Raw genomic sequence first — 15920 nt, 5'->3', positions numbered from 1 at the left:
TGATAGAGATTCACATAATTCTTAATGTGTTACAGCTGGGTTTTTCTTGTGGGGAAAAAAATCATCCTTTTAAAAAAAAGACTGAACATTTCACCAGTCTTTCACTACAAGCCTGTAAAAGCTTGTAGACTGGTGAAGAGTTGTTTGAATTCCATAGTAGATAGGCAGCTAAGTAGGAACTATTAAATGCTTTGAAATTTAGAGATGAAAAATGCAGTTATTCATTTAACTAAAAATGGTTTACTAAGCAAGAATCAAAATTAAAACCAGCAGTTAATATTTTAGACTTATAATATTATAGATCAGTAAGTCAAATATAGCTACTCGATTGCTAGTTTAAAAACAGCTTTTTCGTGTATGAATTTCTGTGCAACAGTAAAAATCATGATCCCTAGTAAAAACTGTTAATCATGAGTTACAATCCCACAGTATGAGAAAATTTCTTTTAAGGACCAACCTAGACCATACATTATTTATATCTGTAAGAGATGTTATTACATTCATTGGATGAAAGAGAATTATACATTTTCAGAAAGCCTATGATTCTATTTGAGGTTTCTGTAGCCATAGTAACATGTAGGTAGCAGAGCTAATTTTAGCCTGTGGTTTCATTGTTCCAGTATTAAAGAATTAGGTTCCAAAAATATAATCCTGGCCATTGATGTAATTCTAGAAGACTGGCCTTTTCCTTGCACATTTAAAAGCAAGTCACATGTAGGAGCCTTCTGACCATAACGTACCCACCTAACACAAAACACATTCAGATAAAATGCCATAGTGTATATTGGGTCCATAGCCAAACCAGTACCTGGAACGTTCTGCACCACAAAATGTAAATTAGGATAAGATAAAGCAAGCACAATGATTAAAGAAACTAGACAACAGAAGTGACCAGCTCAGAAAAACATGCCTCCCCCACGCCCCAAAAAAGTGAAAAAAGGTCTGTCAAGTGATCATAAAACAGAAAGACTGCTCAAACACAGACAAATAGGCTTTGGTGGACACCTTCAGGGAAAACACTCTACAGACTAGGTTTCTAAACCAAGAAGTTCTTGCTCACAGCCCGAGACCTTGAGAGAAATAAAAGCCAAACCAATTAACTCCAAATGCATTAGAAAGACACAGCAGGACAGAATTTTAATATGTTACCAGAGAATAGTAATTAAAGATGGAAGGAGCTTAAGTCATCAAGTCAAGTGCCCGCCACTAGAATATGCTGTTTGAGTAAAGCAGGTTGATTGAACACCGTATTTGCCTATGTCCCTTTAAAAATTCTATATAGTACTACAGGAACAATACAGATCTTAACTTCCAACTGAAAAATGCAAATACAGTAAAATTCTGTCAACTGAGGAGTTACACATTACCAGAAATCCAGTCAGTCAATCTATGCACTACCAGTACTGTTAATGACTCAATAAGTTTCGCCCAAAGTACCATGTTAATACTAACATGTTGAGCAGGGAGCTAGCAAAATACGTATACTAACAATGTTTTGAAAAAGGCTGTAGTAATTACCTCATTCAGTGTTGTGAGGATGAATTTGTAAAGCACTTTGAGTTGCTCTGTCAAAAGACACTGTAGAATGTTAACAGTCTTAAACTGCATAAATATTCAAGATTAAATGTAACTGGTCAATGCTTAATTCAATTTAAATAATCCAAATAAAGAGGAGTTGTTTTGAAACTTTCCACAGGACGCAGAAATAAGCCGAGTTCAGTGGTTTTAACTGGTTCAATTTGCTTTTGAGGCTTCATTTCTGAAAAACTGCACATAATTTGAATAAAATGAAAGACTGCATAAATCTTACATCTTCATGTCGAATTGCAGCCCACCGGGATGACATACACTTCATCTTGCTCTGAGTGGGTAAGATCCTTATAGATCAAGACAGAGCAATGGACTCTGAAATCATTTTTATCGGCCACAGCAGTAGAATTAAAAATAAAGGCAATCTCATTTCAAACTCATTTAGCCATGTTTCACTCATGGACCAAATTTAATGAGTTTTTGCTTACCAAAAAAAAAAAAAAAAAGGTTGGACATCTTCCTTCCCCCATGTAATAAACTGATAGTGGCTGACGGAAGATAGAGCTCCAATATTCCTGTTACAGAGATTGGGAGTAGGTGGTGGGGTGGGAAGGACAGTTATTTGGATACCAATGGCTTTTCAGGATATATTTGTGTTTTACTATAAATCATCCTGCATAACAACTGTTATGGACACTTTATAAAGGTATGTATGTAGCTATAAATGGCATTAGAGCAGTCTGTTTTTTAAACTCAACATGCACAGAATGAACAGATTGGTGTGCAGTCAAGAAAGTTTTCCCCAACACCATGCTGGCACAAACCTTTGAGGTTTATCTCCCTCTGAAGCACTGAATAGGGACTACAAAAAATCAGGTGGGCATATCTTTCCTGATCAAAATTTCCTGCGGAGGCAGGCAGGGGGGAGGCAAAGCGTGCAGAGAAGCAGTAGACTTATGTAATCCAAGTCTGTAATTTCTCATTCCAAAAGTCCTCTCCATGGCACATCACACTACCTACCCCCCCCTTTTTTTTTTTAAATAAAGCGTAGAATTGGGAACCATTTGATAAAAACCGTTTTTTTTAAGGACAGGGAAGGAACCATTTAATAATTGCCCATTACACAAAACCAGTGTTTAAAGAATTCGAGCGTACTTAAAGAACAAAGGCACCCTGAGCAACTTTTCACTTGTTTTATTTAGGTGAACGTACATATGGTCCACATACTCAATGAAAACTGTAAATCATAAAATAATTTGATGATTTACATTGGAAAGGAATTAGCAGTACCATCAGTTAGTGGAATAACAAAAAATGCCTTTATGGGGCACATATATTAAAAGGAATACCATTACCGAATGCCTGGATAAAAATGCCATAAATTACTACAAGGGATGAGAATGGCTTTGTAGAATGGGTTGGGGTTTTCAGAAATTAAAAAAAAAATTTTTTTTGCTAAATACTTTGACGATTAAGGTTACAAAAAGTACAACTGAGTAAGATACTGCATAGTATTTTAATTAAGATAAAGAAATTGATATTGAGGTGTGTAAAGTAACAACATCTCTGCTTCCATTTCATTTCTGAATAGAGAAATCTAAAATTTAAAAACAAAAAATAGGCCTAGAGTATTCTCTAAAAGACACACTTTGGGTTGAACGTATAGTACTACGAAAATACATATCTTCCATTCTATTTAATAATTTACTTCAGTTAAAAAGTTGTGAAATTCTCATCACAAGAAGCTTATACAAATTCATGACTTTAGTAAATTAACAAAAAAGATTATACATTTTCTTTTAAACAAGGTTTAGCCCTGTTGTAATAATTATACAAGGGGGGAAAAAAAAGAGACTACATTTGTATGAAGGAGTACAAATTTACACACATTTTACAGCGACTCATACCCTACACATCTACAAAATTCACAGTTATAATACAAGCAGTACAAGGCTGAGAATAAAGCTGTTCGATACCAAAAAGTTTTCTACTTTAAAAAAAGATAAACAGGAAAAGTTTCAAATTTCTGCACCAACTTCAAAATTCTAATCAGACCAAACTGTGCTCACACAAACACCCTTCAGCAAACACATACTGCTTTCCTGGTCTGGTGGAACAGCGAATTGCCAAGCTTCTTCTGTCCCCTCAGGCTTCGCCGCATGCTGAGCTTGTTTGAGTTTTTGCGCTGTGGAGTTGTGGACAGGCTTTCTGGCTGGACACTAATGTTTCGACTCAGGCTACGTCTTGGCTTCTTCAAAGCTGGGCCAGAGTTAGATTCTTCTAATGTCCGTTTAAAGTTTCCTGTAGGTGTCCTCTCTGCTTCTTGGGATTTTGTTTGGCCATTAGGAGACATCTTTAAGCTTTTTTGGTCCCTGCTTGAATTTGCTGAGTTGGAAGGGGAGAGGGTAACTGACAAGCCATTGCTGTAAGATTCATGAATCCTCAAAGCTAGTGTTTTGCTGCAGTTCTCCTCCTGTGGGTCTGGATCCCTAGAGGATGCTACCGCCAACGGTATACTGCTTTTAGCAATCTCACTGGATAGCTCGGAATATTTATCCAAGATCGCATTGCTATGCATGAGAGAAGGAACAGGCTCAGAGGAGTTCAGACGTGGCCACAGATCCTCTTCTAGAAGCTGGGATTAAAAAAGAAGGAATTATTTATCCATAAATATCATTATTCCGCTTGTGTTACCACTGACCATGGCTAAAGTATGTGGGTGAAAGATAACTATACATGACAGCAGATACTAAAGCTTCTTGGAGACAGGTCTAGACTTATAGACTCATAGACTTTAAGGTCAGAAGGGACCATCATGATCATCTAGTCTGACCTCTTGCACAATGCAGGCCACAGAATCTCACCCATCCACTTCTATAACAAACCCCTAACCTAAGTCTAAGTCTGAGTTATTGAAGTCCTCAAATTGTGGTTTGAAGACCTCAAGCTGCAGAGAATCCTCCAGCAAGATCCTCCAGATCCAGATGCAAAACACACCTGAACATTTTCACAGTGGAGTTTAGGCTCTGGATCTAAACTTACCAGTTTCATCCCTCCAACCTTATGCAAGTATGTTAATTTCCATCAGTAAGTCTATGAAAACATGTCTGCCATTAGATCTTTCAGAGACCTTTCTCACCTTAGTTAGCATACGTGTTTTCATTCTCACTGGCGTAAAGTTAATAAGTAAGTCACCGAACTATGGGACCTACTTGCATCTTTCGTTACTTTGGAATACCAACACTGAAAAGGATGTCTGCAGTGAATGCCGTGCACTCCCAGTCTTCATCAATATCCTCTGCAAAATGAAGATGCTACTGCTCTCTTTCCGATGTTTTGTGAGATTGTTTGCAAAGTGCTTTGAAGATTAAAAATGTACTTGAATGGCCAAGTATTATTAGGACAAACAGCAAAAGAACAGGCTTTTTCTCCTGGCCTGGATTACGTTTAGACTTTTTAGTTACTGCTGAACAAGATATCAGGTGCCTGAAGCAATGCTCTGATGCTGGAGAAGTTCTAATGGTTTACAAGGAGATGGAATAAGGGCCTCCCCTGGACAATACTATACTAACCTCTGAATTTGTTTGTTGCTTCCAATCCTTCTAGCTAAGTAACACACTTATTCCTTACAACGACTGAATAAAAATTAGGCCTTGGCCTTTGAAAATGCTCTTTATTCAGCAAAGTAAATTTGGCTGTTTTCTGCACAGCAACGTTATTCTGTAATTTGAAGAGAGATTGTGTAGTATAATGCACTGGAAGCCAGGAATTTCCTAATTCTAATCCTGCCTTCACTGCTCTCTGTGGCCTTCGGTAAGTCATTTCTATTTCAATTTCACCTTCAGGAAAATAGAGAAGACTTCACTATGTCACAAGAGGGCTGTAAAAACTGCTATTTATGCAGTGCCCTTTACATGTAAATGTTGACACAATTATTAAAAGATTCAAATTGTGGAGAAATTCCTGTTTATTCAATGAGAGACCTTCAAAGCATTTTTTCAAGGCCACATCATTTTATGTATTACCGATGTAAGGACAATAACCCAATGACTATCTTATTCCAGAAACTGTATTATACTGCAAACTAAATGCACCTGCGGTTAGTGCAATTGAAACTGAACGCATTGAAATAATACAAGAGATCTCAAAATCTAAGTATTTTTGAAATCAGACCTTGAGCAACCATAGCCCAATCTGAAGTCAAAGGGGCCTGTAGTTGCTCAACACATCTGAAAAATTGGACTCTAAGCTTTAAAAAAAAAACAAAAAAACCCACATACTTCAAAAGACAGGCTGGAGTATCAAAGGGATTTTTTTTTTTTCAGTGAGAAACCTGGACATTACTGAAAGATTATTTTATCTTTGGTGACCCAATGTAAACCAAATTTAGATAGTTATTGCACAAAAACAAACAAACAAAAGATAAATTCAAACTTTTGAGATGCTGTTAATAGATTTGATGACAGATATTTATGGACAGTACTTTAGAAGTTATTCTTTCACTCAGTTCTAGTGACAACCCAAAAACCCATGTAATTTACATGGAGGTGCTTTGTGAACTGTTGCCTAACAGGCTCAATTATACTTTTGAGACTGGCTCTTTGTTAGACTTTTAATCTGGCATGTCTTGCTATGCAAGATCCTCACACTATGGCTCTCATCACCAATAGCCTTGCTCAATATGGATAGCTGCAGTAACACAATGATTTGGGGCACTAAAATGGAAAAAATTAGGAGAGGGAGTACAAGGGAATTTGGGGTGGAGTAGGGTAATGAGAAGAGGAGAGAAAAAAAAAAAGAACTGAAGGTGTGGACCAGTCAAAATTTGTTCCTGGGCAATCAGCTGCTGACAGCAATAGGAAATTGTTGAGAGGTTTGGTTTTTTTTAAACCTTAGGAATATCTCAAGGACGAATCAGTAACAATTGGCACCAAAAAGATCTGACTCAGAAACAAGGGGATACTCTTATTTATTAATTCAGGAACTTGGCTTTGGCCTCCATTTTATTTCAGAGATAACCATACTTAGGAAACCTGAAATTGTTAAGACTCAAGGTTACAAATGCGTCTTTAGTTTTTTGAAGATAACAGACAGAGGTGTTTGTTCTTATCAATACTCTCCACTCTTACGCTTTGTCTGCACTATGCACCTTTTAGCGACATGGCTGTGCCGCTACAGCTGTGCCGCTAAAAGACACGCAGTGTAGCAGCTGTTTGTTGGCAGGAGAGAGCTCTCCCACCAACAAAAAACTTCCACACCCAATGAGCAGCGGTAGCTTTGTCAGCAGGAGAGTGTTCCTGCCAACAAAGCACTGTTCACACATGCGCTTTTTGTCGCAAAGCTTGTGTCTTTCAGGAGTGTGGGTTTTTTTGTTTTTGTTTTTTTTTTTAACACTTCTGAATGACAAAAGGTTTGTTGTTCAGTTGCCAGCATAGACAAATCTTTAAAGGCCAAGCCATCCCCTCCCCAGCCCCCCAAGACATAATCCCCAGGAGTAAAATGTAAATAAAAGGAACCATCATCAGTAACCTCTTGCCATTGGCTGACATCTAACACCCATGGCATGCACAGTTTTGATGATGGATCTCAGACTGGGAAAAAGGCAACTGCAATCGATGAAAGCATTAACTATCCGGCTAATTCAGATCAGCTACTTCCCTCTGGTTTTAGGTATTGTGATACTGATCGTCCTTCTGGTATGGTTATTAACAGGAGCAAAGACAGATGTTTTTCAGATGGGAGATGAATACTTGTAGTCTCTCTCCATACATGAAAATGCCAGCTTCTTTACATAAAGAAACTCTTACTTAGAAGGGACAGAAATAAGCTCTACAATAGTAAACAGACCTGAATTCCTAGTGTGACATCTCACTTTCTCATGTGGGATAAGTGAATTTCAGGACAATAATATGACCACCACTAGATTCATTTCACACATGGATATTCACATCTAGGATCCTCCCCTCCCCAGGTTCACTCTTGTACCATGATTTCTTACAAAAAAGCTGCATCCCAGGAAGAATTTGGCCTGCCCTACTCTTACATTACCATGTAGGAGCAAGGCTCCAATTTTTAAACCCCCTAAATTGTGTAATCTGTGGCTGTCTTCCTAATATTTCCCCACATACATTTCTCAGAAGAAAAAATATTTGGAAACAATTCTGTGGCTATTGTGAAAGTGCAACGTTTACTCTGATGGGAGGAATTAGTAAATACAGTCAAATGTCAAACATTACTGGAGTTATGTATACTTCTGCAAAGGTTAGGCTATCAACACACTTGTTAAAAACAACTGGACACAGATCTGAAAAAATAAGTCTTAGAAAAAAGGGATTTGTCCACTTCTTGGCATGCCAAAATATTGGTTGTGAATCTATACAAATGACTTCTATTTAAGACTGAATATCTGAGATTTAAAATTTTGAAGGACATAGTAAAAACCAAACCGTTTCTCATTGTTTCATAATAAAAGAACAACTCAGTCACTTTAAGTGAAGAGCAGGTAAATGTATATACCAAATAAAATACTTTATATACCATAGTGTATAAAATACTCTGCATACCGGTAGAATTCATTGTCAGAGTCAAATAATGGATTTTTTAAAAGGCCAGAGTATGATCACCACAGGGATCAAGAAGCAATTTTCTTCCCTGCTCCTCATGTACAGCATTATATAACTGGGTGGATTATGTATGGTTTGGGCAGTGGGGGTTGCCTGCTTCTGGAAGATCAGGTATTAGTCACTGCAGAAAAAAGTCCAACTTTTACGGTTTGAACCAGTAGGGAAAATTCTGTTCCTCATAGGCTATTTTAATCCTCCCTCCAAAACTGAATTGGTTTCTTTTTAAAAGGCTGCTGTTTATCACTGAAGCAAGGCACAATGCAGTGTTCATTTACCCACGCTCTGGTTCCCATGCTAGTTAATTTTAGGTTTAATGTAATTTGAATTTCATAGAAAGAAAATGAGTCAGAGGTGCCTCCTGCGCTTGAATTTTACCCAGAAGGTTTATTTAGAAGCAGTTTGCTATTTAAATAGAAAACCCTGTTGGCCAACCATTACATTAACCTGAGTGTGGAAATCTGCTCTTCTCACCATTATTGGGTCTCACTGAAATGAAAAGCTGCTCCCCTGCCCATTGCACAAAAGCTACTTACTAGTCAAACCAGAATAATGACCTGAACACATAGGGAAGCTCCTTTTTGGGTTTTCACAAAAATACACAGAGGGACACAGATGCAGTCTCATTCCATTTATTCTAGTCTGTCTAGAGATGTTTGTTTTTCCTTAAATGTTTCAATATTATTCTGATAGGACAGTTGCCCTGTTTCCTCTCTCTCTTTTTCCACTTCCTGCTTCCACTTTTTCCTTTCCTTCCACTTCTATACGGATTCTGTGAGAACAGATGGTATTTGTTACTAAAACAGCAACCTAGACTAACGCTAAAAAATTTATTTGTAGTATCTGTGTATTCATTTCAGTTTTAAAAGAAATCAAGTGGGATAGGAATGAATTATCCTAAATAAAATAAATATATTTAAAATTAGAAAATAAAATTGTAAAGCAGGGCAAGAGGAAAAAAAAAGTGTACTAAAAATGGAACCAGCAGATTTAATGGTAACCATTCTATGCCTGTGGCCAACTGAATTTTACCATCAGGGCCTGGCTAAGAAAAATATGACATAAAGGCCTTGTATAAATGGGGAAATTGACCAGAGTGGCTACAGAATAATAAGCTATTCTGCAATAGCCCCCTGTGTGGACACACTGTTCTGGAATAAAATTACTTCACACACAAAGTGGAGTAATTATTCTGGAATAAAGTCACTTTTATTCCAGAACAGTGTGTTCTGGCCACATGGGGAGCTATTCTGGAATAGCTATAGCAATATAGCTTATTCTGCTGTACCCATTCCAGTTATTTTCCCTATATAGACAATCCTTAAAACAAAATAAAAAGTTACCTTCATCTCAGTGCTAAACATCACTTTGAACTGTTAAAAGTAACAATTTAGCACTTACCTTCCAGATGAAAGACTCATATTCAAGGCAAATGTTCTAACATGTGCTGCATACTCCAAAACAGCAAGAGGACTTTTAGGAGGGGATTTGCAGTCCCTTAAAAACAGCCTAGCAGCCCCAGCAGAGAACTGTTAGGCAGTTTGAAAATGGCGTTCCTCTTCTGAAGTTTTGACCTAGAGCTTCCATTGCTTTTGGTATTGGTCTGACTATTGGAGCACAGATTTCTACACCACACAGAATGTACTGAATTTATTTACATGGGGGAAAGGGCGGGGGGGGGAGAGAAGGACATATTTAGAGTACTTATTTTAAATGCCAATTCTGGGACATTTTCAAATCAACATGACCCAAGGTTTACTTGACAAGGGCTGGAAATCATTCAAAAGCTGTACACAAGAAAACACTGACTGAAAAACAGGAATAATTACAGTTCAGATAATCTCTCGCCACAGAAGACTTTGGGATTGCTACTCTTTTTCAGTGGATTTTGGGTCCCTCCCATGCACTCTCCTGCTGCTACTGAATGGAAAAAAAACCCACTTGCTGTTTTATTAGCTGTCTGTCTCTATATCAACCAAATGTTAAGTACTCTCATCTTTGATTTTCAATTTTACTTTGCCTAAAGGATGCCTATTCAAAGACATTAGAGAACATCAAAGCACTAGAGCTATTCAAGTTTGCAGAAACTGGCAATTATTGAAACAAACATCCTCTCACAATTATACGCTAGTCTAACAACAAAATGGTAAAGATCTTCCCAAAACCTCCCTTCTATGTTAATGGACAAGATTCTAATTCAAAGGAAGATCCCTGTAAAATAAGGCTCTCTCTTTTAATGAAGAAAATTTAAATTGACAGATAGATGCAGATAAGCTCTCCCAACCTGGAAATGAAAGTGCTCTTACAACAACTAATCATTTCTCTGTTTATGTAGCGTGGGGAAATGCAACTACTCATCAGGAAGGATGCTGTACACAATTTAAATACTGACCTTTTTAAAACTAAATACACCAACCACCATTCTATTATTATAGATTGCAGTTGTTAGCATTCGACTGGTCATTCAAAAAGTGTCAAGATTTTAAGATTACGCAGAGACTTTGAATGTCCCCAAGTCCAGGACTCATACTTTACACTCTTGACTTATTTTCCCAGGACTAAACAACTGAAGAACATATGATAAAAGGAGAAATGTATGATCTTTCTAAGTCACGTAAGAAGGCTGCCTCTCTTAGTGAGAAGCAGGAGGTGGATGGAGCTATACATTTTGTGGGTTTCATTCTTAAAATTGGAATGGTTTGGAATTCTAAATAATGTACCTTGATAGGAGGGGTACAGCAGCGGGAGGGTGTCATCATGCACATATCAGGACTGCTGTAGCAGGGGCCCTCTGCCAAGTTGAGGTACAATTCCTCTTCATTTTCCCAGTTGCTCCAACTGTCCAGCACCGGCGAGATGCAGATTACAATGGCACTAGTATTATCGGCACGAAGCATGCGCTGCCTCCACCGGCCTAGTGCTCTGTTCACCAGCATTTTGGCACAAGACTGTCTGTGTTCTCCCTTAATGTTTAAAGGAAATACAGAGAAAACCCATCACCATTTTACTGTGATCATAAAGTGAAGAAATGATATGGCACAGATTGCAATTCTCTACCTCTACATCATGGTGCTAAAGCATCAGAATTCAGATAAACCTGCATCTAGCAAACAGACTGAAACAGAATGGAAGTCAAAAATTGTTTGAATGAATTAGTGTGCAAACACCAGTTACAGTGAAACTTTGTTCATAATGACGGCACATGGAGGAAATAACACTCAATGATGCCACAACTGCGTATGCTTTTAAGGAATATGTTACTGCAATAGAGTAACACAGCAAAAAAGTGAGTTAACAGCTACCACGTTATCTTAAAGTAGTTGACATCATCAACATGCCCTCACCATAAAATATTGTTTCTCCTCATGATCCTGGCACATAGAAATCGCATCTTGAGGTGGGATCATGTTCCACAGTCCATCGCTGCCTAGGATAATGTATTTGTGCTTTTGGGGATCAAGCGTATATACACTAGTGTCTGGTTCAGGAGACACAACAAATTCACCACTGTAGAAATCGTAGCTCCACAGATCACCTGGGGAGGAGGAAAACAAGGAAAATGTTTTTTTTAAAAAGTCAGTCAAGGGTTATCATTGTCCCCTTATTACAGCAGTCTTTAACACCAACCTTCAGTGAAATGCCTGTGAAGTCTATCAATGCAACTCCCTTAGTGAGACACTCTACTTATGAGTTTTTGATGTTGGTTTTTTAATTGCCCATTTCTGGTAGTCCACTCTTTCCATAGTATGTTCTGATTGATTGATTTTTTTATGTCATTTTAAAAGCCATGTTTTATAAGAGGTTCTCTATTCCCTGTTGACATTTGTTAGGGTCTTTTCAGGAAGGGAAAAACTGACTCAATACATAGGAAACAATGAAACTGACTAATACGTCAAATATGCTAATACGTCAAATATGCTAAGGAAAACTGTTGCAAGAGAGAAAAGTGCATTTTCCCCATTCATTTCTTTCGGTTATAGTGATTTTAGATGTTACTTGTAAAACCAGTAACATTTTCAGACAAAAATGTGGTTTTCCAAATTGATCCCTTTAAATCAAGGAGCGCCATTATACTGTTATGCCTACATCATCTTGCCTTCTCCTTCCAGGCCTGACAGCATGGTTTGTACAAGGCTAACCCCTACATTTCTTCTCTTGGACATTACCTGCCCTATATGTAGCATCCTATAATTGTAGAAACAGAATGAAAAGTAATTTTCTTATAAAAAGTATCCTCCACTTGATTCTAGTCAATAACTCCTTAAAGGCAACTGAAGGTTTGAAATTAACAGAGAATCCAATATAATATTTGCTACCATTTTCCAGACCCCGGCAGGTCTCTTCCTGTATGCAGCATGTGGCTTTAAAGTAGAAATTCATTCAATATCACAGAGGGAAAGCATTTAGAATATAAAGAACTCCATTTTAAAAACAAGTTTTTCAGATTGAGACTTCAAAAAGTGTAACTGTCTGTGTCCTTTTAACAGCTCTTTCTGACTCTGACATCTTCTTTCCCCACTCCAGCATGCCCCTTTAAAATAATAAAAATAAGCTCTTTGTCTCCCTGCTTCCTGGAGTAGGAACTTTTCCTTTCGCTCAGCTCGGCACTATCAACCAGTACAAAAGGTTTTTCAGAAACAGAACAAGGAATACTTCAAATCAATTACTGCACTTCACTATGGCAAACACCGATGGGCCATCCTCCTTAAAGAGCCAATTCACCTTCACAGCAGCAGCAAACATACACATGCTTCTACTAAATGCTAATTAAAAGCCTTGCCTCCTTGAATAGAGGCACTCTCTCCATCAGCAGACTAGCACAACAAAGCTCACTGGCTGGCAACAAGATGAAAATAAATACTGTCGCAGTCAAGCTGAGCTCCAGTGCACCAATTATTGTGCATGTATGTAATTGCCACTAAAAGTCTCCATAGAGCACGAGCTTTTGTTCAAATCTTGACTGCCATTGCCACAACAGATAAGATCTTAACTCCTCATTTGTCTTATAATCTTTTTATAGCTATTTTAGAATCTGTTCCTGCCTCCAATTAAAGTCTTGCCATGGAAGTCAATGGCGGCATGAGACTGAAACATGGGAACAGCTGTTTTGCTTGATTGTTTTAACTGATCCTTGACAGATCACTATTGTTTTTGTCAGTATTGCTTCTCTCTCTCTTCTAACTAAACAGGCATAGTTATAAAAAATTTTGTATGGTGATTAGCCCCTACAGTGACCTTACATCCATGTATTTAAGTTTACACAGCAGATGGAAAGTTGTTCCTATTCTCGTTGTGTCTAGTTACACCTGTGAATTAATGGCAGTACACTTGTTTTCAACGTAGGAGACACAAAATACAAAGCCAGGTGTGTAGCAGATTTAACTCTACATAAATAAACAAGGTGCATAATATTTACAGGGATTCAGACAGCTTAAATTTGCTACAGAGCTACATTTTCCTCCCTTTTACAATATTGTAACTAGCCAGGCCAGAGGCAAAGAATGGAGAAGTAAGGCGGCACACACAGTAAGCTTGCTGGAAGTGTAAAAAACACTGCAAAGGTTTCTAAGTGGTTCTGAAGCAGTATTCCTTACAGGACTTGTACCTATAGGTGCTATAAGTAAGGCTATGTTTTAGTCACGGACAGGTCACAGGCAGCAAACAAAAAAATCAAATTTACTATATACCCCTAACTAAAACTTGGGCCGGGGGGCCTGGGATTCCCGCCAGTCCGGGGGGGGGGAGGGGGGGAGTGGAGCAGCAGCGCATGGCCTGGGACCCCCACTGGTGCTGGCGGGGGTGGGGAGGGTTGGTGGGGCTGGCAGGCTCCCTACCCGGCTCCAACCGGCATGTCCCTGAAGTTCCTAGAGGGAGGAGCGGCCACAGTGGTTGCATTGTGTACTTACCAATGGGTAATGTGGATTTTTTTTTATTTCATTGTGCATGTGCAGAGAGCATATCACATTAATTACCTTCACATTCATTACCTTATGCACTGCGGGGAAATAATTTTAAGACAAACTTTCTTTTTCTTACAGCTGAGAGCAAAAGCAAAAAAGGATTAATACTAATGGAGAGGAGGAGACGAAGCAGCAGCAGGAGGAGGGGCCCTCACTTTAATGACTTGGTTGGCCAATGAAAATAAGTGTTCATCTCTGCCCATTCTAATGGCTAGAGAAGCTTTTCAGTTTTCCACAGTTTAATATGCAGGTTTCATTTTGATTATTAGAAATCTGTAAGTGGGGGAAAAGGCTGGGACTTAAGGTGAAGAAAACATTAGGACAGGTTACCAGTACTCTAGCGCAGTGGTCTCCAAACGTTTTTGATCGCACACCCCATCAGTAAAAAATTTTTGAGCATGCAGCCCCCCCGCTCTCAGCCGAACTGTCGAAGCAAAAATAAATAAATAAATAAATAAAAACTCAGACTCCCGGCCGAACTGCCGGGGGGAAGGGGCCGCGCGCCTCCTGCCGCGCACCCTGAAGGATCCTCTTGCTCTAGAGCAGCGGTTCTCAAACTGTGGTTCAGGACTGGCACAGGGCTGGTGTTAGACTTGCTGGGGCCCGGGGCTGAAGCAGAAGCCCATCCAAATGCGTCAGCCTTGGGTGATGGTGCTCAGGTTACAGGCCCCCGACCTGGGGGAGAAGCCCTTGGTCTTTGGCTTTCCCCCACCCCTTGGGCAGTGGGGCTCGGGCGGGCTCAGGCATCAGTCCCCCCTTGTGGGGTCGTGTAGTAATTTTTGTTGTCAGAAGGGGTCATGGTGCAATGAAGTTTGAGAACCCCTGTTCTAGAGGATCTAAAGCAAAAAACTTGCTCAAGGTAGCTTTTTCTCCCAAAAACTTCCTTTTCACAGCTGTACCACTTATATGATTGCCAAAGCATGATCCATAGTCACATAAAATGCTTCAGTTCAATACAAGAGAATAACTGTATAAATTAATTCAATTTTCTCTTTCCTTTTCAGGCACACAGATTTGTCTCATCAATTCTTCTTTTTCATAAACATGAATTTCTTTATTCCTTGTGCCTTTTGAGGATTTAATCTCCGCATTATGTACAAACAGAATGGGCATTATGCTCACCATATACCACATAAGATATTCTTTCATAGAGAGAAGATGTGTTATACTTAAAGTTAAAATGGACAGTCCTAAGTTATACACCCTGATACTACACCAATCATCTTAGTTTTAGCGCACGTGAGTGCTTGCATGTCACACCCACATGCCCAACTCCACCTGCTGCTCTTTCTGAAAAACAGCAGAGCAACGATAAACAATACATGATTCTGCTTTCAAAACAACTGATGTGGTCTCCTGAGCATGACATCACCACAGTGTCTTGGGTCAAGAGCTAACTGACTCCCAAGAATGGAATAAGCAGACAGCACAGAAGCACATCAAGACCCATAATCCTGAAGACAAGACAGTACACGGGGTTCATCACTTGATAATATCCCTCCTGGACAACTCATTTTGGACCCAATCGTGTGCTGGTGCTGAGCCCTCTCAGCTTCTTTTGGCTCCAGTGGGAACTAAAGGCGCTCGGCATCCTGTAAGCTTCACTGTGAAAGGCTGAACGTTTTTAATTCAGAGGGCTACGTTCAAGTTGAAATTGAAGCTGGAGGAGGGAATTTGGCATTGTCAGCTGGAATGAAGCAAGCCCCATTGCTGCAATTATTATGTGCCTTACAGCAGCACCTAGAGGCCCGACTGACAGCAATCCATTGTGCTAAGCATTGCATCAAACACACAGTATGAAGAACTCACA

General features: G+C 39.0%; 1 protein-coding gene across 1 annotated transcript in view; it reads right to left on the bottom strand.

The window, feature by feature from the left end:
* Positions 1-3211: 3211 nt before the first annotated feature.
* Positions 3212-15920, bottom strand: part of PPM1D (protein phosphatase, Mg2+/Mn2+ dependent 1D) — a 35328-nt gene continuing 22619 nt past the window's right edge. The window contains exons 4-6 of the mRNA XM_039507732.1: positions 11495-11685; positions 10871-11113; positions 3212-4165 (exon numbers count right to left, since the gene is read on the bottom strand). Coding sequence (XP_039363666.1) covers positions 3611-4165; positions 10871-11113; positions 11495-11685 — 989 coding nt within the window. The 3' untranslated portion in view covers positions 3212-3610. The remainder of the gene's footprint in view (positions 4166-10870; positions 11114-11494; positions 11686-15920) is intronic.

The sequence above is a fragment of the Mauremys reevesii genome, linkage group 20, assembly GCF_016161935.1.
Source record: "Mauremys reevesii isolate NIE-2019 linkage group 20, ASM1616193v1, whole genome shotgun sequence".
In the NCBI taxonomy this organism is placed as follows: Eukaryota; Metazoa; Chordata; order Testudines; family Geoemydidae; genus Mauremys; species Mauremys reevesii.
Note: the sequence above shows the minus strand (reverse complement) of the source record. Positions and strands in the feature narration are given on the sequence as shown.